Source organism: Camelus dromedarius, chromosome 2 (assembly GCF_036321535.1).
Source record: "Camelus dromedarius isolate mCamDro1 chromosome 2, mCamDro1.pat, whole genome shotgun sequence".
In the NCBI taxonomy this organism is placed as follows: domain Eukaryota; kingdom Metazoa; phylum Chordata; class Mammalia; order Artiodactyla; family Camelidae; genus Camelus; species Camelus dromedarius.
In genome coordinates this window covers 10,728,753-10,753,164 of record NC_087437.1, presented here as the reverse complement: position 1 = coordinate 10,753,164, position 24,412 = coordinate 10,728,753, and the positions used below count along the sequence as shown (strand labels likewise).

Here is a 24,412-nt window from a genome sequence, read left to right as displayed (position 1 = left end):
TGGATTTGCTATTTTAATAAAGACCAGCTTCTCATCCAGAAGAGAAATACTACCCTTTTGTACTTGCAGGTTATATATATTTTTTGTTTAAAAATTTAAAAAAATGAACATAAAATTTAAAGGTTACACTCCATTTAGTTACTGCAAAATATTGGCTGTACTCCCCATGTTGTACAACACACGCTTGAGCCTGTCTTACACCCAACAGTTTGTGCCTCCCACTCCCCCACTCCTTCTTTGTCCCTCCCCCTTCCCCACTGGTAACCACTAGTTTGTTCTCTGTACTTATGTCTGCTTCTTTTTTATTATATTCACTAGTTTGTTGTATTTTTAGATTCCACATATAAGTGATATACAGTATTTGTCTTTCTCTGTCTGACTTATTTCACTTAGCATAATGCCTTCCAAGTCCGTCCATGTTGCTGCAAATGGCAAAATTTCATTCTTTTTTTATGGCTGAGTACTATTCCATTGTGTATATGTGTATACATATATATCTTACGTCTTCTTTATGTATTCATCTGTTGATGGACACTTAGGTTGCTTTCATATCTTGGCAGTTGTAAATAATGCTGCTATGAACATTGGGGTGCATTATCTTTCTTACTAGTGTTTTTTTCTTTTTTTGGATATATGCCCAGGAGTGGAATTGTTGGATCATATGGTAAATCTATTTTTAGTATTTTTGAGGAAACTTTATACTGTTTTCCACAGTGGCTGCATCAGGTTACATTCCCACCAACAGTGTAGTAGGGTCCCCTTTTCTCCACATCCTCACTAGCGTTCGCTATTTTTGTTCTTTTTGATGACAGCCATTCTGACAGGAGTGAGGGGATAGCTCACTGTGATTTTGTTTTGCATTTCCCTGATAATTAGAGACGCTGAGCATCTTTTCATGTGCCTGTTGGCCGTCTGTATTTCCTCTTTGGAAAATGTCTACTCAGTTCTTCCACACATTTTTTAATTGTTTTTTTTTTTTTTTTTGATGTTGAGTTGTATGAGCTGTTTATATATGTTGGATATTAATCCCTTATTGGTCATATCATTTGCGAATATTTTCTCCCATTCTGTAGGCTGTCTTTTTGTTATGTCGATGGTTTCCTTTGCTGTGCAAAAGCTTTCAAGTTTAATTCAGTCCCATTGATTTATTTTTGCTAATTTTATTTCCTTCACTTTAGGAGACAGATCCAAAAAAATAGTGCTAAGATTTATGTCAAAGAGTTGTGCCTCTGTCGCAGGTTATATTCTTAATATTTTCCTCTTTCCTGTCAGTTTTTTGGTGGAAGAAAACTGCTGGCTCATCCGAACTTCCTTCCCACTGGGACTAGAAATCCTTCCGTCCCATATGTCATTAGTCACCACTGGATACAGTTGTTCTTGTGTCTCTTGTTTCTTCTGAAGATTGCTATACCTTTGCCATCACCTTCTATTTGTCAGTTATTTGTTTAAATTTCCTTTGGTTTTTGGTCTGCTGCCTTTTTCTCAGAGTTGGCCATTTTGTAACACTTGGTTTCACTCCAACCCCAGTGACATAAATGTCCCTACCCCGGGTTTCCCACAGCCCACATCCTCCATCTCTATGACAGCACTCATTCCGGGTTTCTCTGTCTCCTGCTTGTAGCAGACTGCAGTCCCTTGGGGACGGGCACTGTGTCTTATTCATCTTGGCATCCTGTGCAGCTGTACCACTGTCAGGAACACAACAGATACTCAAAGAATGATTCTTGATTCACTGCATGAATTCACAGAGAACTGACACTTTAACACTGACCAAAAAGTGCTGAAGGCTGAGTAAATACTGAACGAATGCATGATTAACTTTTTGGGGGAGGGTGACACTTTAAAACATAACGTTTCTGTGTATGGTGTGAGGGAGTGTGATATCATTCATATATGGGGTCTAAAAAAAAAAAAAAGAAGACACAAATGAACTTATCTACAAAACAGAAACAGACTTGCAGACATAGAGAACAGACTGATGGTTACCAGGGGGTAAGGGGGTGGGAAGGGATAAATTGGGAGTTCGAGATTTGCAGATACTAACTACTACACATAAAATAGATAAACAACAAGTTTCTACTGTACAGCACAGGGAACTCTATTCAATGTCTTGTAGTAACCTATAATGAAAAAGAATATGAAAAGAGATATCTGTATGTGTATGTATGACTGTATACCAAGTATTATGCTGTACACCAGAAACTGACACACTGTAAACTGACTATATTTCAATAAAAAATTAAAAAAAAACCTTTTTATTTTAAAAGTTTTAGTTATAAAAACATTGTAAAGATAGCTTAGAGTTCTCATATGCCCTACAGCCAGCTTAGTTTTTAATTAACATCTTACATTGTTATAGTGCATTTGTCACAATTAATGAGTCAATGTTGATACATTATTATTGTAATTAATAAAGTCCACACCATACTGAGATCTCCTTAGTCTTTACCTAACGTCCTTTTTCTATTCCAGGATTCCATCCAGGACACCATACTATCTGACAATCATGTTTCCTTAGGCTCCATTCTTTTAAAAAAAAATAAAATAAAAACTTAAGTTGAGAAACTGGGTGAAGTGTATATGGAAATACTCTACTATCTTTGTAACTTCCCATAAATTTAAAGTTATTCCAAAATAAAACAGTTAATTAAAAACACTGAGATTGAGAATGACAAAGACAATGTCTTTCTTGAGTTTCCTTTAAAAAGTCCTCTGTGTACAAATGTTCAGCTTGCACAATATGTTACAATTTTAAATGAGGAGGTATGATTACTCATCTCTCTACATGGAGGTTTTCCCCAAATACTGCCAGATGTGTTTCATTAACCACAGCCTAGTTTTATTCAAGACACTGGTGATATGACGGTGCTCACCAACAGTATTTGTAAAATAGCAAAATTTCAAATGACTTGTTTTTGGGTGAGGAGAGGTGTGGAGAGACGTCAGGGTGGGGATATTTGAACTGGATCTGTCCTGATACATACTCAGGGTACAGTGTCCAAATTCAGTTTGCTTAATCCTTTGCTCCCCAGACCCTCAACCCCTCTACGGCATATGATTCGTAATTTTACTAAGCTCAGTGAAAGATGAATCTATTGTAAAAGTTAGCTGGGATGCCAATGGCTACTTTTCGGTGTTTTAGATCACAAGATTTTAGGAACGCCAAATACCTTCCCAAGCCCCTTTATCCAAAGACTACAAAGGGGTTGTATCACTCAAGATTTTATTTGTAAGCCAGAAAAAGAAAGAAAAATACCATATGACATCACTTATATGTGGACTCTAAAAAGAGAAGGAACTTATTTACAAAACAGAAGCAGACTCACAGACATAGAAAACAAACTTACGGTTCCTAGGGTGGGAAGTGGGTGGGAAGGGATAAACTGTGATTTCAAGATTTGCAGATACTAATATATATAAAGTAGATAAACAACAAGCTCATACTGTATAGCACAGAGAACTATATTCAATATCTTGTAGTAACCTATGGTGAAAAAGAATATGAAAACGAATACATGTATGTTCATGTATGACTGAAGCACTGTGCCGCACACCAGAAATGGACACAACATTGTAAACTGACTATACTTCAATAAAATACATATATACACACACAAAAAGATTTTGTTTGAAGCAAATATGTCAACTGAGTACTCAGGAGAAATGATATAAAGACCCTTGGAACAGTTAAGACTCGATCAGTGGTCACTGGTCAGTTCTGTACGGTATGTCACACTCCACACGGTCCAGCTGTCCGTTCCTGTCACCGTCTGTGAGAAGCAGGGGAGAATGGATCGCTGTCAGCATGAGCTCCAATACAACCCCTGATAGCTGTGGAAACCGTGTCTCAGTTTTGCAGCCTTGGAGTGTCCCTTCCCTGGGTATACCTGCCTGTCAGATGTCTGTCCGTGAAGACAGAAAGGAGATCAGTACAGAAAGAAACCTGGTGAGAATGACAAGGTTGGGGAGAGGCCTGGGAAGGGACTGGCTGGGCCCCAGGCACCACGGCTTGCCTGCACATCCAACCCGGCAGCCTCACTCAGGAGAAAAGACAGGGAGAGACAAGGCAATGGGAGACAAGGCAGTAAGAGACAAAAGAAAGGTTCATAAAGATCTAGGGAAGAAAGAAGGAGTAAAAGACAGTTGTCTGGGACCACTAAAATGTGACAGAATAGTTTACAATCTCCTATTATATTTTAAAAGCTGGCAGAACTGAATTTTCTCGTCCTACCCATTTCAAGACCTGATGGATATAAAAACCTAATTTTGTTTAGATAAAATGTACTATATATATAAAAGGAGAGCAGCTATTCAACCACCATCTGAACAAGCTGGGTAGGATTGTAGGGTAGAGGCAAAAAAATGATCGAAAATTACACAGTTGTGGGATTCTTATTTTACTGAATGTACTGAAAAGCAGAGAACACCTGCTTCAGCTGTTCCTCAAAGTTAATCCCCACAACTACGGTCGGCTAGCTAATTAACCAGCGGACCCTCACTATGCTGCTTTACAAGCCTGTTGGACCTCCCTGAACTGCCTCTACAGAGGCTGCCTCCACAGAGGCTGCCGCCTCAAGCAGGTCGGTCACTCCCTCATGCTTCTGAGCCCTGCTGGGGGTGCATCCTGCTCCACACGGGGTGATGATACTGGACCACATCCAGGTGCATCCCTCAGGGGCATGCATGATACCGCCAACTTTCCTCTGTACCCTGGATGACGAATATTCTTCAGTTTCAAGAGGGTTGTTTTTTTTAACTGAACAACTGCATCTTCATGAATTTAAAAGAATGAAGTATAATGTAAAGCGCTTCTGTCCTTTCACTTTTTTCCAAAATGAGTGCAGTGGATCAATATATAGACTCTACAAATGCCGTTTACAATCTCAGTTTGTCAAACGTGGAGTTACTTGAACATCTCCATCAGATTTGACTTACATTTAATTGCTTTAATGTACCATGACTACTTCTTTAAAAAGGTATATTTTACTCTTTAATAACATGAAGAAATGCTCCAAGTACATTAAACAAAAAGAAAAAATGATGTAAAATGAAATTAATTTACTTGTTCATTTATTCAACAGATACAGTCTGAACTCCTTCTACGTGTCCGGCACTGTTTTAGGTAATAATGCATTTAGCACTGAACAAATCCAAAGTCCTTCATTTTATGAAGTTTGTATCCTAGTGAGAGGAAGATAACAGTAAGCAAATAAGTAAATATATAGTTTGTCTGGTGGAAAGCCTAATGGTGAACAAAATAGTGTTGGTGAAGGCAGTGATCCCTAATTATTACAAAGAAAACAAAAATCTAAAACACAGATGTGGAACATTTAGGTATTACTTTGTGAAATTTATCTACTTCTGTAAGCTGCATTTTCCCATTCCAAAAGCAATCATAAAAAAAGCTCCTAAAATATATTAGCACATGATAAATTGCTTTCTCTGTAAAGCGTTATACTGTTTAGTTGTATGTTCACAGCTGGCTAAGGATTTGCAAAACATCAAGAGAAATTCTGTCCTAATTCATGTGGGAAGTTTTTCTATTTTAGGCTAACAATTTATTCACTGCCAACACAATTGTACTGTTTATGACCAGGGCCATGCTAAATATTCACAATGGAATTTTAAAAATTGTAATTGTGTTAATCATTGTATCTCTTTAGCTCAATGTTAAAGACAGAGAACTTTTTTTAGGAAAAGAAACAACAAAGAATTTAATTCAAACTTCCAGAGCTAAATCAACACTCCAATTGGAAATACTAAACTCTGGGACTCGGCAATTAAAGTTGTAACATACCAATCTGCTCATTCCTGTAACTTTATGTATGATGTGGGTAGCGGCAACTCATGTAACAGCTTTTATAATACGCAGGGTGGAAGTAACAAAGAAGAGTTTATTAAACATTGAACATAGCAGAATGGAAAATCAACCCGTTCCGAGTCATTAAATTTAAACTGTGAGTTAGTATCTTTTAGTGATGTGCTACTGCCAATTTCATAGATCTTACAATATCTAGTATAATAATTATATTTAATGTCTGCACCCACAGAGGTACTGTCAGTGTTAAGAGAATATCTACGCTATCAAAACACTAATCATATTTTTTAGATTTCAAAAACAACAGCCACAACAAGAACCTCAGGGAAAGGCCAACCAATATTGATGAAAGTATGTTGCATAAAGGAACAAAAATTGACTTTACAAAGCAAATTGGCTGCTGCGTCGTTCAGGCAACGCAAAAAACAAAGTGGAAAGGAAGCTGAGCTCCAAACACTAGCAGTAGCTTATGACTCAGAGTGAACGGGGATCCCTGGGTGTCCCAGGCTCTGGCTGGGGCTGGTAGTCATTCATTTCCAAAGCCCAGTAAGTCACCACAGACCAAGTAACTCCTCTAATCTTAAATTAAGAACCTTATTCAGATGGTGGACTACAGATCAATTCATGCTTTTAACCACTCTATTTAAAAAGGCTCAACTTGTAGACATATCACAGGTTCACCCATGATGCCCGGCTGGCCACGCACTCAGTGCCTCGTAGAGGGTGAGGATAAGTGGCCCCAGAGGAGAAGGGTCTGCGCCTCGACAGTTATGATATTATCACATATTAGTATATTTCTCTTAGAGTAAATGGGTATAAATGAGTTCTTCCTTTTACTACAACAGTCTCAATGCCAGGAGGAAGTTAAAGATCTGCTGCTAGGTTTGTAAACGTGGCTCATGTGATTTCAAAGCAAGCCGTGTGTCTCAGCTCAGGCATCCAGCACAAAACAATTGAGATCTGCTTCCCTTTCACAGTTACTCGTGCTTGAAAAGTTGACTCTAAGGAAAGCTCAAACTCACATTTTGGCAGGTTCCGCTGCTCTGTAAACCCTCACTGATTTCAACTTTGATTTACTGACAAGAATTTTAAGAACAATGAGGCTGAAAGCATCCCAAGAACAGGAAAACCCACATGAGATTCTGTTAGGTCTGACTGGCCTTTCTGACTCATCACAGAAATATCAGAAGGGCTTGGAAAAGCATCAGTTCTCCGAGTAAAGCAGTGACAACTTGGCTTAAAACACACCTACCCCTGATGTTAAAGCTATGGCAGGGAAATAAAGAATTATCGCTGGGTTATTCCTAAGAAGGAACCTTATAGAAAGGAGAGATTGGATGCTGATATGGACCAGAAACAGGCCAAGCAAAGCAAAAGACACTGAGCAGGGCACCCAAGCTCACTCTACAACATGGCTGATCACCAAAGCGGCGAAAAAGAACATCCAAAGAACACACTTGCCGGATAATTAGAGAAGTTTTAAGTGTATCACGCCCCTGCTCTCAAACTGTTGTCAGCATTCGTGACCATTAAAATTCTACGTTTTTCCACATATGAGTAACAAAAGTGGATTAAAAAGCTATCTGTATCAGTGGTAGGATAATTAACAGTGATGTTAATTGGAATTTTAGGCATGACATCTAGAAACAGAAAATGGTAGGATAACGTTTTGCATTCGCAATTTGCCCACCAGATAAATTTGTGGGTCTTCTGAGGTTTAACCACCTGTTCTTAGGCAACATGTAAGCATAAATGTATGTATATGATAAAGGTCATCTGTTTTTTTATTTTTCGTTTCTTCATTTTCTTTAATTCAAAGTCCCTGTAACTAAATGCAAGAGGTAAAGAAAAGAAATACCTGAACAGCCTTAAGAAAGAAGGAAAAAGAAAATCTTACGAAGTCTACGGCAAAGTGGGGGCTGGACTTCAGGTCTCCTGATTTTCAAGGTCACACAACTCCCCACCAGAGATGCGACCACCAAGAGACAGTGGGAGTTACTAATGTGAACTCTGCGTGAGCAGCACACCCACTCTTTACCGGCCACATTTGTCAACCGAAAGCAGCGAGCCCACCGAGCCGCCCAGAGGAAACATGCAGACGGTGCAAGACCACAGCAACAGCATGACCCTCTTGGCCATGAAGGTTCCGTGTCGCTCGAAGTAGGTTTTGTTATAAAAGGACTTCAAGACCTGGAAAACACTGCCCCATCTGTGGTCAAGAACATCGAGCTACTCATGAGAGATGAGGAGGTAAAATTCTCAGTTGCCTCTTGTCACTGTACTGAAGGATGGTTCTGCCAGTACCCCTAGGACACAACTGATTCTCTGTTGTTACCCGGAAATAAAGAAGCCTACTCTACGATGAGGGGGCAAAAAAGAGAAAATCATCTTTTCCTGAGCTCTAAAGGAAAGAAAGCTAGAGAACTCGGAAAGTTTTCCCAGGAATATATGCAGAATTACTGAAGGCAATTCCACTGTGACCTGAGAGAAGGAGGAAAGGTGGGGGCAGTGAGGGAAGACGGAGGTTGGTGGGACACAATGTTAGTGTCACATGCGTGGACGTGTGTCTAGGCTAGAGCCTAGAGGAGCACCTTGGCTGTGTGACTGTGAGTCTGACCCAAACTTGTCTGGTCCTCAGTTCACACTGTAAGATGAGGATGGTAGATGAAAGGCCCTCTGAAGTTCCCTTCAGCAATGAAGTTCATAACAAAATTATGTCCTAATCTCATTTAGATTTTTTGTGATGGAAGACTACCAAAAATATACTAAGATGTACCAAAATGCACTTACTTGTGTCTAATAGTCTCACAGTCCCCTTGGGGAAGCATACTTTGAACCAAATTTTCTTTTTTCTTTTTTTTTTTTAAGTATTCAATGATCTACTAGTTCATAATTCTTTTTTTATTTTTTAATATTCTAGTTGAAGTATAGTCAGTTTACAGTGTTAAACAGCTCATACAACAAAGTAACAACAACAAAAATTACCAAACAGCCCAATCCAAAAATGGGCAGAAGACCTAAACAAGCAATTCTCCAATGAAGACATACAAATGGCCAACAGGCGCATGAAAAAATACTCAATATCACTAATTATCAGAGAAATGCAAATCAAAACTGCAATGAGACAGCACCTCACACCAGTCAGAATGGCCATCATTCAAAAGTCCACAAATGACAAATGCTGGAGAGGCTGTGGAGAAAAGGGAGCCCTCCTTCACTGCTGGTGGGAGTGCAGTTTGGTGCAGCTGTTATGGAAAACAGTATGGAGATTCCTCAAAAGACTAAAAATAGAGCTACCACAAACTCCAGAAACTCCATTCCTGGGCATGTATCTGGAAGGAACTTTGATTCAAAAAGATACATACACCCCAAATTTGCATTTTAAAGTAAGGACTAGAATCACTGTGTGGCTCAGGCATGGAGCAGAATGTTGAGTCTGGCCAAGTTTACCCAACCACAAAAACTGAAGACTGGCTGGTGCTTCTTTTGACCCCGGGGATAATCAGCAAAGATCATGTAAATTAGTTTTGAACAACAGAAAGCTAGTGAAAAAGCATTTGAATGAGTTCAAGTCAGGACTTTCTTCCATTATAAGTTTTTTGCCTTTTTATCCTTTTCACTTAAACACAGCAGCAGCTTATTTCTTGCTCAAGTCATTTTCCACGTGTGTTGACAACATGGAGAGAAGACGCCTATTAATTTAGATACCCATCTCTTTCCATTTGAATCTGGGGTTCTTCACATCTTTTTGCTCCATGACCCAACTGGCAGTTTGGTGAAGCATACAGACCTCTTCTCAGAATAATGTTTTTAAATGCATACCATAAAAGGCCCAGTATTATGAATAAAGCAGATTATACTGAAATATAGTTATCAAAGTGTTAAAAAGTGTGGTGTTATAGTTGTGATTCCTTGTTAGATTAAATGCTGCCATTTAGTGACATTTCATCTAGTCTGATAAATCCAATAATTATTGTCATCTCAAAGCTCAGACACTACTTGGAGCTACCTAGAGTAACAGTAATGTGGTTTCTACTGGTGTCAAAGAGTACTTTGCTGGATTCTTTGCACCCAGCCAGCTTATCAGTGAAGATGTAGAGGATGGTGCCTGGAAGTACCTTGTGTTTATGCCCCTCCATGTCTGGGGCCAGAACTCGGCCCCACGGACCATTACCTAAGTTCTGGGAAACGGAATGTCACTGTGTCCTCTCCTCTGGCATTTCCCAGTTGTTTTGTTTTATTTTGATTTGGGGGTGGGGTTGTCTGAAGCTCATTCTCTAGCAGGTTCCTCAGCAAAGGCTCATGAGAGCGAGATTTGAGATCCTGGAGTGTTCATAACTATTGGTCTGTACTCATGACACCTGAAGGTGAGTTTGGTTGGATAGAAACCTAATGGCTCCGGTTCTCCATCCTTGAGCATCTTAAATATGCTGCTCCATGGATTTTTCTCCAGTCACCTAAATTTTGATCCAATTCTGATTTATGTTTTCATTATAATCCTCTATCATTTAAAATATTTTTTTAACTTTGTTTTATTTTAACAGTTTATAGTTTTCATTTGTTTCATAGACTTTGGGAGCATGTTTTTATTGCATTTTTCTCCTTATAAGATCTTTGCTTAATTTTATTTTGCTTGCTTTTTTTTAAAAATGAAACAAGTTCTCCTGTACTTTGAAATGAATAGCTCATGATAGTTTTTCCAACTCCATGATTCTAGAACTCTTTCTTCTGTTGTCTTCACACAGTGACTAAAAAAAAAAAAAAAAAAAAAAAAAAAAAAAAAAAAATAGCCCTTCACTCTGTGGCACTACCTATGTTGTAGTCACCATTTGCTTTTTAACCTGGACTTTTCTCTCTTCTCCCCTATTATCCCATCCAGCCCAATGTGGATTCTGCTTCGAGCAGCTTTCCACAGTGTAAGGATTTGTTTTGGAAGGGAGCTTTGGTTTGCCTGCTTCAAGAATTTATACAGCTCAGATGGCTTTGTCACCATCAAACTGGATCGTTTCCAGTCCCCCGTATTCACTTATAAACCAGATCCTGCAAAGAACACTCACCCACTCTCACAACTCCTCTGGCCGGCTGCGCGTCCCAGTGAGTACGTGCTGGCAATTGAGGGATTTCCTCTTCTCAACACATCAGCTGCCCTGTTTCTGGTGCTCTTCCCCCTCCCACACAGTAAGTGACCTCACAAGAATCTCATAGCTGTTGGCAGTCTGTCCCTACCTTCTAGTGTTTGGGGGCTGGTGGGGGGACTTGGCTTGGTGGAGTTGCTGTCTGTGGGTTCTGATTTTGGTACCCTAATTGCTCTGTTTCTATGGGGAGATTAGTGAGCAAATACCACTGCTGTCACCATTTTTCAGAAATCTTCTTCCTGAAGTTTGTATTTTTTAAACTAATTATTGCTCAAGGTCGACTTCAGAATACTACGAATTGGGCCCATCAGGCATTCTAACAAAAAGGTGGTCAAATACCAGTGCTTTTCAAACTGTAGTCTTGGAGCTGTGGGAGATTTACACACGTGTGCACGTCTGTGTGCACACACACTCTGTCTTCCTTGTTTCACCCCATGTCAAACAGGGGATTCACTAGAGATATTGTGGTTCCATGAAATGTTTTGTTTGAAGAAAGGATTATGTGGTTAAAACTGCCTGAACATCACTGTTCAAGAATCATCTTTTAAAATCAGTATTTAAAACCCAAGTGAAGTGAATTGACTTTCATAAAACAAATTTAGCATTCACAGAGGTAAGTTAAGCCAAGAACCATCACCAGTCTCAGCAAAAAACGTATCTTTTAATAATCCCTCTCATGTTTTTCAAAGGGTTGAGGAGAAAGAATACATTTATTATATTCCTTTATGTTTCTGTTAACAGTTTTTATTGGTCTTATTTTTCTCTAATTTACTACCTGTTGTCTGAATGTCAACTATGGTATAAAATGTGGTTCTTAAGTTGTCCAACTATTAGGTTAGAACAAAGGTGAAAATTTAAACTAAAGTTACACATGCTTAAAGTAATCTCAGATATCATCAACCAAATTTGATTTTTTTTCTACTTTGTCTTATCTATTTAAAATTCCCATTTCCCTTACAGACGTTATGAATGAAATGTTTCAAAGAACAATTTTATTTTATTTTTTCCCCTAATCAATAGCTTTTACTACATCCTTAAAACATCAAAAGTGAATTTAAAGAGTGATTGGGCAGGCATCTTGCTGTTCCTGTAGCTGGACAACTTAGATCTCATTCATCAGCCTGCTGAGCCATTCCCTTTTCAGAAACACAGATACCATCCAAAGTTTTTCTGATATCCTTGTTTTTAACTGTCATGGCTTGCTGAATCAAAGCAGCTGAATTTGATACCAGTTCAATGTCATTTCCTTCAAGAATTAACTCATTTTTCTGGGCTTGAGATCCTGAACAAGCAACCCCTGGCCCCACCCGAACCCTGCGGGTGTACTTTTCACCCAAGAAATCTTGGATTTCAACAAGAGAATCATTCTCCTGAATGATGACGCTTATGGGGAAGTGAGCACGCACAGACCTCATCTTGTAACGGAAGCCCTGTGTAACACCCTTGATCACGCCCTGTACGTGACTACCAATAGTGCTAACAGTAGCCAGTTCTTCTCTACCTCCCCACCATTTGCCAACCCGGAGCATCTTTTTCTTTCCAAGGAGACTGAGTTCTACACTGATGTGATTGACGTCCCTTTGCAGGGTGCCTCTGGGGCCCATCACAATAACTGTGCGTCCCTTCAAAGTGATGTCGGCACTTTCTGGAATGTCGACACTCTGATTGCTGAGAATGGTTTTCATTCTCGCAGTAGATATGGCAAAGCAAAAGAACAATTTTAAGAAAAATAAAAACCAAACCTGAAATGTCAGTGTTTGTGGAGGAAGGCACAATTCCTCCTGTGCAAACCAAATATCCTTGTATTTACTATAATACATCATATACCCATGACATTGGACCTCATGGACCTGCCTGTCTGCCCCCTGGATCAAAGAGATCAGGATTTGTAGCCTTTTTGGAAGCAGAGAGGTTTTCATTTCCCTAGATGGTGAGAATCCCCAGGAAACAAGAAGGGCAGTACCAAACTAATTTTGCGCAGCAGGAGAGAAAAGGTGAAGCAGTAGGACCTCTTTCAGAGATCTACAAGGTCTGACTTTAAGATTTATCGGTAGGGGGAGGGTACAGCTCAAGTGGTAGGGCACACACTTAGCACACACAAGGACCTAGGTTCAAACCCCAGTACCTCCTCTAAAAATAAAGTAAATAAGTAAAGTTAATTGTGTGCCCCCTGCAAAAAATTAAAGAAAAAAAAAAAAGCACATCAAAAGCCATGTTAGCCATTATATGTAAAAATAAGTTTTAAAAAAGTTTCTTCTGTATAGCACAGGGAACTATGTTCAATATCTTATAATAAACTTTAATGAAAAAATATGAAAAAGAATATATGTATGTATATGCATGACTGGGACATTGTGCTGTACACCAGAGATTGACACACTGTAACTGACTGTACTTCAATAAATAAAATAAGTAAATTATAAAAAGATCTATTGGTGGATTCCAATCTATCAGTTGGGACCACCATCTTTGATCACTGGTAAACATGACTTTCCCAGGAGACCTCTGACTACTGTAATGCTCTGAAGTTTTCCAACCTGCCTGACAGACACCAGCTCCTTTAACCTGAAGATCCAGATTGGTGCTACTTGAGCCTTGTAACACCTGAGTACAGAGCAACATGCCGGCCCTATAAAACCGGGCATTGTAAACTGTTATTCAGAAACTTGTCAAAGAGGGACAATATTGAAAGTTTGTGTGCATAGAAAAGTTGGGAAAGTAAATCAAAAGAAAACTGATTTTGTGTTTATTTTAGAAATCGGAGGATGTCAAGTGAAAATACAAATTGGCAATAGATTACATTTGTCTCTTCAGTAGACAGAATGCATCACTGAAAAATGGAGTGAGTCAACGTTACATTCTCTTGGAACTTATTTAGTCATGTGTTAATATTAAGGAGAAGTCAAACTTGACACATGCATTATAAAATACAGCTCTTCTTCTGCCAGTGAATGGCCAGCCTGACAGGTTCAACTCTACTTAAAGTTACTACTGGGGTACTTGCTCACTCTAACAGGGTGATATACAGACATTCTTACTGGGTGCAATGGAAAGGCAAAACTCAAGGGGAAGATGCCACAGGTCTCCACTAGTCTGAATCAGAAAAAAATTCTACTAATGCCTTACATAATGTAGATGCATCCATATTTTGCTGCAACTGATTCTTTTAGGTAAATTAAAAATCCGCAATGAGCTTAAACAAACAGTATCCTTACTTACCTTCCTTGTGACGTAACTGACATAGGGATTTTGGTGACTGTCTCACTGAAGTCTGTCAATTCACAACCAAGGCAATGGGGATCCACAGAGGTTTATTTAAAGATAAACACAACATTTACTACATGCCCACAGTACCCCAGGCATCAACACACACGTCCTAATGTCATCCCCACAGCCCTGTGCAGGGGATTTCATCCTGCTCAATTTAGAGAGGAGGAAATTAGGAGATGGATGACATCAAGAACACATAGGCAGTGAGTCAGTTCCAGACCCAAGATTTAAATCTTCAGAGTCCAAGTCTGTTTGGATGTTTTATCAGTTGTTTGGTTGGGTTCCCCACGCCCCTCAGTCCCTTAAATATCATACCTAATGTTAAGTGAGCTGTTCAAGGTCATGCAACTAGAGTGATAACATTTTTGAAAAAACTGAAGTACAGTCAGTTACAATGTGTCAATTTCTGGTGTACAGCACAGTGCCCCAGTCATGCATATACATACATATATTTGTTTTCATATTCATTTTCATTAAAGGTTATTACAAGATATTGAATATAGTTCCCTGTGTTATACAGAAGAAACTTAAAAATCTATTTTTATATATAGTAGCTAACATTTACAAATCTCAAACTCCCAAATTTACCCCTTCCCACCCGTTTTCCCCAGATAACCATAAGAATGTTTACTATGTCTGTGAGTCTGTTTCTGTTTTGTAGGTGAGTTCATTAGTGTCCTTTTTTTATCTTTTATTTTTAGATTCCACATATGAGTGATATCATATGGTATTTCTCCTTCCTGGTAGAGTAATAACATTTGAACTCAAGTCTTCTGACATCAGGGATTTAGGGTGTTTTCTCTTCTCCATCTCATTTCCATTACTGGGTAGTTAGGTATTTCCCCCAATTAATTCGACTTTAATGTTGTCTCCTAGCAACTGCTGTGAGTACTACTAGCTGTTCAAGGCAGCATAACCATCCCAAAGTAAACACACACAATGCGTCATGCTCTTATTTTACTTTATGACTACCATGCTTCCATTTTCTCAATGGGTCTGATTTTAACATCCTCTTTTATTATTATTATTATTATTATTTGGCATTAAGCCAGATAATTATGGGTAATATGGGAAAAGTACAGGATATAGTGTTCTTTGTCCTTGAGTACTTACAATCTGATTGGAGAAACCAAGATTTGAATAGAGGAAGCAGAGGAAAAAAAACAACTGCTAAATTGTGCACCACCACCTAGAAGTCCAGATAAAACAGTAGTCAAGACTGAAGCAAAAGGGCAAATGGCCTGCGGGACTACAAGAAGGCCTGGGATGGGGGAAGGCAGACATCTCAGCTTGAGAAGGTACAGGAGGTGAGGAGCAAAGTCTGCAATGGTCTCTGTGGAGCAAGGGAAGGAGGCTCTGCAGGAGAAGTTCAAGAAAGAAGGCTGCCTGGAATTCAGTGAGGCTTCGAACATCAGGGTTACATGACTGGAATTTATGGAGTCACTGTTGACTGCTGAAAATAAAACAAACATAAAACAAAAATAAATTAAGACAAAATAGATGGTAAATAGGTACCATCTATTTACCCTGTCCTGATGTTGCATTAAACCGTTTACAGTACATCACTGTAATCCTGACTGCAACTCCATTAAGTAAGGGTTGTCAGGCCCATTTTCAGTTGGTGTAACTGCGGCTCGGTCAGGCATCTTGCCCAAAGTAACAGGAAAAGTAAGTGGAGGATCAGTATCTTTTTTTTTGGAGAGGGGGAGGTAATTAGGTTTATTTATTTCTTTATTTTTAAATTCTATTCTTTATTGAAGTGTAGTTGATTTACAATCTTACTTTAGGTGTACAGCAAAGCGATTCAGTTATACATATACATACATATATATACACATATATTTTCAGATTCTTTTCCATTATAGCTTATTGCAAGAAACTGAATATAGTTCCCTGTGCTATACAGTAGGACCTTGTTGTTTACCTATTTTATATACAGTAATGTGTACTTGTTAACCCCAAGCTCCTGATTTATCCCTGCCCTGCTTTTCCCCTTTCGTAACCAGTTTGTTTTCTATGTCCTTGAGACGTGGAAAAAACCTAAATGTCCATCAACAGATGAATGGATAAAGAAGATTGTGTGTGTGTGTACACACACACACATATATATATATACACACATATATATACAATATCACTCAGCCATAAAAAGAATGAAATAATGCCATTTGCAGCAATATGATAGATGGACCTAGAGATTATCATATTAAATGAAGTCAGACAGAGAAATACAAACATCATATGATATAACTTATATGTGGAATCTAAAAAAATACAAATTTTATTTACAAACCAGAAATATTTATTTATTTAAAATTTTTTTTTTACTGGAGGTACTGGGGACTGAACCCAGGACCTCCTGCATGCTAAGCACATGCTCTACCACTGAGCTATACCCTCCCTAGAGGTATACCCTCCCGTATCCGAACCACGTCAGTTGGATTCCAAAAGCCACATTATTTCTGGCAGTTATTTCTCCATTAAAACCAACAGATAAAACAACAAAAAAACTTTACAAAAGCACAAATCTTAGGCTTTTCAATTTATATTATTTTCAAACATAATACCACGAAGGGAAAAACACACTTAAATGGTCAAAAGCCAAGGAAAGAAAACCTTTAAACCTGAGGTTTCTTTTGCAGCCAAATTCAAAAGCTCTAAGCACATGTAATAAAGTATATGATCCAGAGTTACTCTGAAATCCCAGGGGAGCATACATCTCATGTTTTAACAGAGCACTGATACTTCCTATGGCCAGCTTTACTTACTGAGTATCTAATTTTTTCAGGGAAAAACTGCTTTGAAGTTTTATCTCAGCCTTTTCCATAGTAAGTTCTCATTTAAATTACCAAGAAAGAGAATTGCTGCTTTGGATTTATTTTGGAAACACATCATAGAAAACTCTGTGGAGCCTCTCCTGTCGTGAAAGAGCTGGCAAGTAATAAATGTACTGTTATAAGAGAAAGAAGGAAATAAGACCCAGTATGACTGAAACATTATGCTGTACGCCTGAAATTGACACACTGTAACTGACTATACTTCAATTAAAAAAAAAAAAAAAGACTCAGAGGTTAGCTATTATTTTGAAACAGGACAAAAGATTCTGTAAAGAGTTTACCATAATGCAAATAAACAATCCACAGCTTTCATTAGAGACTGTCACAAAGGCAAGGGCCGCTACACTGTAGAAAACCAGCTGTGAGCAAACTATGCATATTATGGGCCAATGTTTCCCACGTATCATTTATATGTGTGTCCGTCTATTCAGGTACTAACTCTAGTATCCTTCATCGAATATATTCTTTAATTCTTTTAAAAAGCAAAATACCCGTGTAAGACCTTTGAAAAAATAAAAGATCTAGTTTAGCCTCCATTTAAAAATCATGAAATCATAGCTTTGACATACCAGTTACATACTTTTCTCAATATAAATTAACATTTGTATAGATAATTATACATTTTTAAAGTGCTTATTCTGTACGGCCAGTGAGCACCCTGCACACCGCTGGTGGTAAAGCACCATACTTTAAGGGACACCTTTGTAGGTGTTCTAGTAAGGAGACAGTTAAGAAGTCTTCCTCTATAACTGTGTGAATTACGGGAATTTATCCAGCTCTAAAGAATGTGAGCTTAAACTCATAAACGCACACTAGTGCTCTGAGATGAGAAGTTTGGCCAAACTAGAAATTCTGTCAAAACTGAGGCACACTACATAACTCTCAGTGACAGTTAAACACACACATTTTCCCTTTGATAGCTATTGTTCAAGAAAGCTTTGCAGATGTTCAATTAAAATCGTTTAAGTAATTCTTTAAATGTGCCACTACACTTGTCATTAGCTAAGGAATAAAGTCAGCTGTAGTATATGGCCAGGAAGCTGAGGGGTGAGTCGGATTTGGAGATGTGACGGACAGAGAGCGTTCCACAGGCCTGGCCAGCGTTCCACAGGCCTGCACAAGAGGAGCCCACATCTCCTGTTCTCTAAAGGATTTCCACCCCAGCCACTGCATAACCACCAGCGGTCTCCGAGAAGCCAGAGAGTCACCGATTTTCATCCCACAGTCAGGTCGTGAATTTGCCAGCTTCCCTTCATTAGCAAAATCGAATGGGTACTTCTGTGGGGAAAAGCTATGGTCTCGCCAGTTCTGAAGTTACTTTACGATAACAGGTCTCTTAGAAATTTCTGACTTTTGAATGTGAGATGAACTAAACTAAATTTAGAGTGATTCAAATTGCCTGTTGCAGAGGCAAGGCGAGCTGCCTGGGCTCTGGAATCACAGATCTGAGTTCCATCTTGGCTTTTCCTCTCATTAGCTGTGTGACCTTGGAAACTTCTCTGAGAAATTCCGTTTCAGTTCCTTCAATGGTGATAAGAACATTACCTACATCGTAGGACTGCTGTGAGGATGAGATACTATGACACGTAGAAATAATACTTGAAGAGTAAAAATAACATGGAGAAAAATGGTAAGAAGTCCATCAATGTTAGCTATCAGTTATATGAAGCAGTACCCCTCTGAATGAGACAAAAACTAACATGAAAATCTGAGTATCGGTAAAAGCTCAGGTTATGACATACTTGCTTTTCAGTGGATGTTAGCTAAACGATTTTCTAAGATAAAGATATGTAGTTAATAGTCTTAGAGTCTAGATTGCTAACTGTATCATTTGTATTTAAGACTTCAAACATGTATGTTTAAAAAACATTTGGTGGTGGAGGGTAGAGCTCAGAGGTAGAGCACGTGCTTAGCATGCACAAGGTCCTGGGTTCGATCTCCAGTACCTCCATAAACAAACAAACAAACCAACCAACCTAATTATCTTCTCCCTTCTCCTCAAAAAAGTTTGAACCTTTTAAACAACAACAACAACAAAAAACTAGTAAATAATGAAGCACCTTCTCACGTATTATCCCATCTGAGTCCCACCACCAACCCTAAGTAGTAAGCAGTACAAGTGTTACTCATTCTGTAGATGAGGAAACTGAAGCTGAGGAAGGCTATTTAATTATCCCCCAATTACAGTAACTGGAGAGGGACTTGTCACTACATCAACTCTGCCTCTAGCAACTCCTACTTATGTCACACTTAATCAAGGAATGGGTATTACGTAATCAAATGTTGATTTAAGATGACTGTTCATTTGTTTTGCTTTGGATTTAAGTGGAATTTACGAAGTCTTTTTCAGCATGATAAAATTTCTAAACTAACACTAATGTATGCACATACAGCTCTCTCTCTCTCCATCTTTCCCAGGTTCTAGAACAGTGTCCTGTGTTTGGAAGGTACTAAAAGTGAATGTAAACTTTCATGTGGACAGCTGATACTATTCCAATGCTGAACAGACATCCTTCCTGGACGGCTCAGTTCTGCAGAGCAGGGTTATGCCACAGCACTGCCCCTGCATGACAGTGTAACTAAGCTGTTCTGATGAAAAGTAAGATATTGGCTTTATTTTGTCTCCTTGGAGAAAAAGTAGTGAGTACGTTTAAATAGAGGATGAAACGGCCAATCTACCATTGACACAGAATCCTCTGACAATACTGCTGACTTTGTGGGTCAGGTTCTGGCTTACCCTTCAGAGAGCACCCTCGTAGACAGCACAGACAGTTGTTACCTTGCGCTGTGACCAGGTGCTCCCCTGCCAGAGTGGCTGGGTTGTTGGCCAAGTGTAAGCAGGGCTTGATGGCCATGGGGAGCATCAGAGGGCCACAGCAGTGACATGGGACATGCAAACATGCTGGTTTTAAACGAGGCCTGATGATGCAATTCAGATGCTCTGTACATTTTAATTTATCAAGAATATTCTGGTCCTTAACCTATTCATCAGAATTGGCTTAATGAACGTGGCTAGCATTAATCCCTCTGATTCTTTTGAGGTGAAAACAGAGGACCATGTTACATTACAATAAATGTTACAATACGTGACAATCACTCAGCATGGAGTTAATAACTGTATCAGAATAAACTTAAAATGGGTTTAGTCTGAAACATAATGATGTAGCCAGTGGTTACTCTATTACGCTGGGTAGTAATTTAGGAGAAATAATAAGCAGTTTATGGACTATTTTTAAAAAGCCAGCCAAAAGTTGGAGGGAAAAAACCCCAAAAAACTCAATGGGGAGGGAAGAGAGCAAAGCAGCAGATTCAGAAGCTACTCTGAGGCCCTCTCTGCAGACACCTGGCATCTAGGGGCCTTGGAGCCCAGGCCATCCACAGTCACTGGCAAGAGGCCATGGCCCAAATGTTCCATGAGACCTGCCGTGAGGGCCACGACCACTCCTGATTACGGGGGTCCATATATGGTGGATACCGGATCTTGGACCTCTCACAGCTCACAATGATGCCGCATCTTCTGATCCAGGCGTCCAGGTTACAGGCTCAGGCTCTCCTTCCCAAATTCCAAGTTGCCTCGAATCCCGCCAATTAATATGATTTTAAAAGAAAACATTGCTAGGGCTGGGTCCCTAGTCATTCCTGCCTCAGAGTGGTTGAGTTTAGTTTGATGATCATCTTTTCTCTCTTAGCACCCTTATGGGACTGTACACCAAAGGAATGAAAGTTTCAAGGGGGAAAACGACCGAGAGGTAATCCTGAGCAAGAGGCGCCTATAAGAAAAGGCAGGTCTTCGGGGGAACGGAACATTCAGTAAACGAGTATTTACTGAGCCCCTTCCAGGTGTGTATGTGGCATCTCCCCCATAGACAGCCTCACCCATCTAATTTGCAGTAAGAATAATTTATTACACAGTCTCCTGCATGCTAGGCACTGTTACACACACTTTACATCCCAATCAGGATGGGGTACTATTACACACTATCCCAGTTTTACAGACAAGGAAACTGAGGCACAGAGGGGTTCAGTTAACTTGCTCAAGGTCACACTGCTGATAAGTGGCTCCAGCGTCCCTGCTTATAACAGGTAACCTATTGTGGTAAAAGAATTCTTCAACCACATACAGAGAGATAAGAGTACATGAGAGAACGAGGGATGCAAAAGATGAGGTGGGAGCCAAAAAAAAAACAACCCCAATTTTTCTACATTGGTATCTGGCTTGGAGCTGGTCTCGTTCTTTCCTTAACCTCAAACTGCCCAGGTATTGCTTAACTCTTGTCCTGTCTCCAACTCCACTCCCTTCCTCCTGTCGGCCTAGACTGCTGGGTATCCAGCAACCAGGGGAAGGGAGAGACTGCGAGTTCCCTGAGCTGGGGTGCAGAAATCCTGGCACTCAGCGCTGGTGGTGCACAGCAAACCCAAGTGGTGAGAAGTTGTAGTTTTTCATCACGCACAATCGTAGCCCTGGGTAGGCAGAGAAGAACTATCAACGGAGGGCAAGACTCCTTCTCCTTCCAAATGCTGAGAGAATTTCTTGACAGACGTTGGGAACAAAGGCATACATTCACACACAATTCTTAGCAATATTAAGAATAAGCAGCATATAAAGTAGAGAAAATGTCAGACAATGAAGACATCAAGTTAAAATCAATACTGCACAGTGACAGCAATGGGGAGACATTTTTGAATTATGCTGTATAAGAATATAATATTTCATACTGAATGATGCTAATCTTGTATTATTAAAAATGAAAAATTAGTTACACTGTATTCCAAACCAATCCCTTAGCGGGGTATTTATGACAAATCACTTCAGTTCACTCCCAAGCTTACAACGCAACCAGAACTGAATGGAATTACAATTTGTTATAATTTCAGAAAACCCTACATAGTAGATGAAAATCACATTTAATATAAATGTCACATCATAGAGTCATTTTACTCAGGAAGTAACAGTTTTATTAGAGCATTGTGAGTTTTCAGAATATGCAATGTAATCAAGACATTTCAAGTAGAAATATGCTAACTTCATATTTAAAAAGTAACAAATATGCAATAGCACAATCATGGGAAATAGACTATGCTTCTAATACTTGAAATGTTTGTCTTGGAGATTGACGGAAAAAATACAAGCTTTGGTGGCTTATTATATCAGCTAAAATAAATAATCAATGCAAGTCATGACATTTTACCCATATTAAAAATCCTTTTAAAAGAAGTGATACTGATGGTAAGTAGAAAATTGTTCAGAGGACGACGGTCTATGAACAAAGTCCTACTTTAATTATTTGACTATTATGAATTTATAATTTCCTAATATCAACATGTAAAAATTCTTCCTTCTTATTTTGACAAATATCTTAGTTAAATAATCAAGAACACACTGTAGCATACCTTTAAGACCTGAAATTCATTTATCGGTCAATTTCAATTTAACAAAGACAACACTATCCGAATCAAAGCTACCTGGCAAACTTCAGCTAACTAGCAAAATGGAGCAAGATCACGCCCAGTGTTAATCAGAACACTTACTTTGTGGCTGCCTTCCCGGGATCGGCAGCAGCAACTTGTGGGTTTGGGGTTACGTGTACAGTAGTGGCGTTGGATTTACCTGGGGTCATCTAAACTGCTTCTCCAGCCCTTGTGAACATAGCAAACATCTTAGGAAAGCAACCGTGGGCCCACTACACTGGCTGATGGCTGATGGCCTTGAATGTGTTTCAGCTTTGACTGACAGAGACAGGGTATTGCTGCAGACAGACATGAAATTGGGTGCTTGTACCGCTGGGCCTCCCCTTCTGCTGATCCCTGCTGGGAGAGCCTCGGCTTCCTTATCTAGCAAATGAAAGCAACGAAACCTATCTTCACAGTTTTCTGTGGAAATTAAAGTATTCGGTGAATTATAAAATATTGTAAGAACTTCCAGTACCTAAAACAGGAGGTTCATACAGACGCAGATACTTGGCCAAAAGATGAATGAAATGTAATGATCCCTTGAAATCAATGTAGTAACTCAGGGATACAGCATTCCACCTTGTTCACGTTTTTGCTTCCCCTTGGGATGGCCTTCACCACTTGCAACTCCTCTAGCCTCGGCACGTCCAAATCTTTATGCCCTTTAGGATCAAGCTCAAAAATACAACCCTTGATAACCCTGATGGAAATCATCTCTTTTCTGTAATTACCAAAGAGCTTTAGAGCATCCTCATCCACCTTATATTATAGATATTTATCTACATATTTAATCTCCTCCGATTATGTATCAATAAAGTTTATAGCATGCTGTGAAACATCCCATTAATCCTACTAATAGTAATAGTAATATAATACTCATAAGCTCTAGATGGTTTATTACACACCAAAAATCACACAGGGTTTGAGAGCGTTGTACATAACCTACGAGGTAGACACTGTTACCACTTTATAGGTGAGGAAACAGGAAACAGAGAAGGCAGGCCAGGATTTGAGCCCGAGCACTAAGCTAAGGCCCCCGCAAGCAGCAGCCCGTACGGCAGGCCAGAAGGGCCCAGTGACCACAGGTCACTGAGTGGCTGTGACCCAGCAGAGACCTGAACCCCGGTCTTCTGCATGCAGCGCTAGCAGTTCCAGAAGTGCCGCATCTCGTATCTCGGGCTTTCACACTGACTCCAACTGTGTGCCGAAGGCCTTCTGAGAGGCAGCTCAGTGGCTCAAAGTGCCCACCTGTCACATCTACTCCAAATCATAAAATAACTCCACAAGTGTCATCCACCGGCTTGCCGCTGTCCTGCAAGGCCACAGACACGACAGCCAACTCAGTCACTTAACCGCCGTGCTGGGACTCTTCATCTGGAAACTGGAGAAAGCACCTGACCCCCACCCAAACTCACAGGACTTGGAGCCAAGACCAAGGTGGGGGTGGGGGTGGGGGGGATCTTTTAGTTATTCAGAATAAAACTGTTTAGCACAAAGTGAATTTTATAGTTTTTATTTTCCAACATGTAAAACTAACACAATTATTTGATTCATTATATAAAAAATATGCTGAGACAAGGGGGCTTCGTTCTAATCTGTGGTTTTCACAGCTCACAAAAGTTCTGAGGAACATGGAATGGAGAGGAATGGAGACAGGTACAGTAGCTCTCAACACTACAGCCACGGACCTTCTCCAGAAGCTTCCCTGACAACCTAAGGTGGCCCAAGGCACGAGTAATTTGCTCACATGCTGAGTGTGCATGGCAGACCTCAGAGCAGTAGAAAGGTAACTGCAGAGGGCCTGAAGGTGTTGACAGCGCTCCCCTGCTGTCAAACAGCATTTGCTTTTTTTCTCTCCTATTTTGGTTAATTTAATTGTGGCTTCATAATTGTGTCTGCAT

The 24,412-nt window shown here is 39.6% G+C and overlaps 2 protein-coding genes across 2 annotated transcripts in view; both read right to left on the bottom strand.

Moving 5' to 3' along the window:
- Positions 1–24,412, bottom strand: part of LOC105095616 (ubiquitin-conjugating enzyme E2 E2) — a 326,379-nt gene that overhangs the window by 95,172 nt on the left and 206,795 nt on the right. The gene's annotated exons all lie outside the window — the stretch shown is intronic.
- LOC105095615 (large ribosomal subunit protein uL6-like) lies at positions 11,969–12,644 on the bottom strand. Its single transcript, XM_064477259.1, has one exon. It carries the CDS (start codon positions 12,636–12,638, stop codon positions 12,063–12,065), a length of 576 nt encoding a protein of 191 aa, XP_064333329.1. The 5' UTR covers positions 12,639–12,644; the 3' UTR covers positions 11,969–12,062.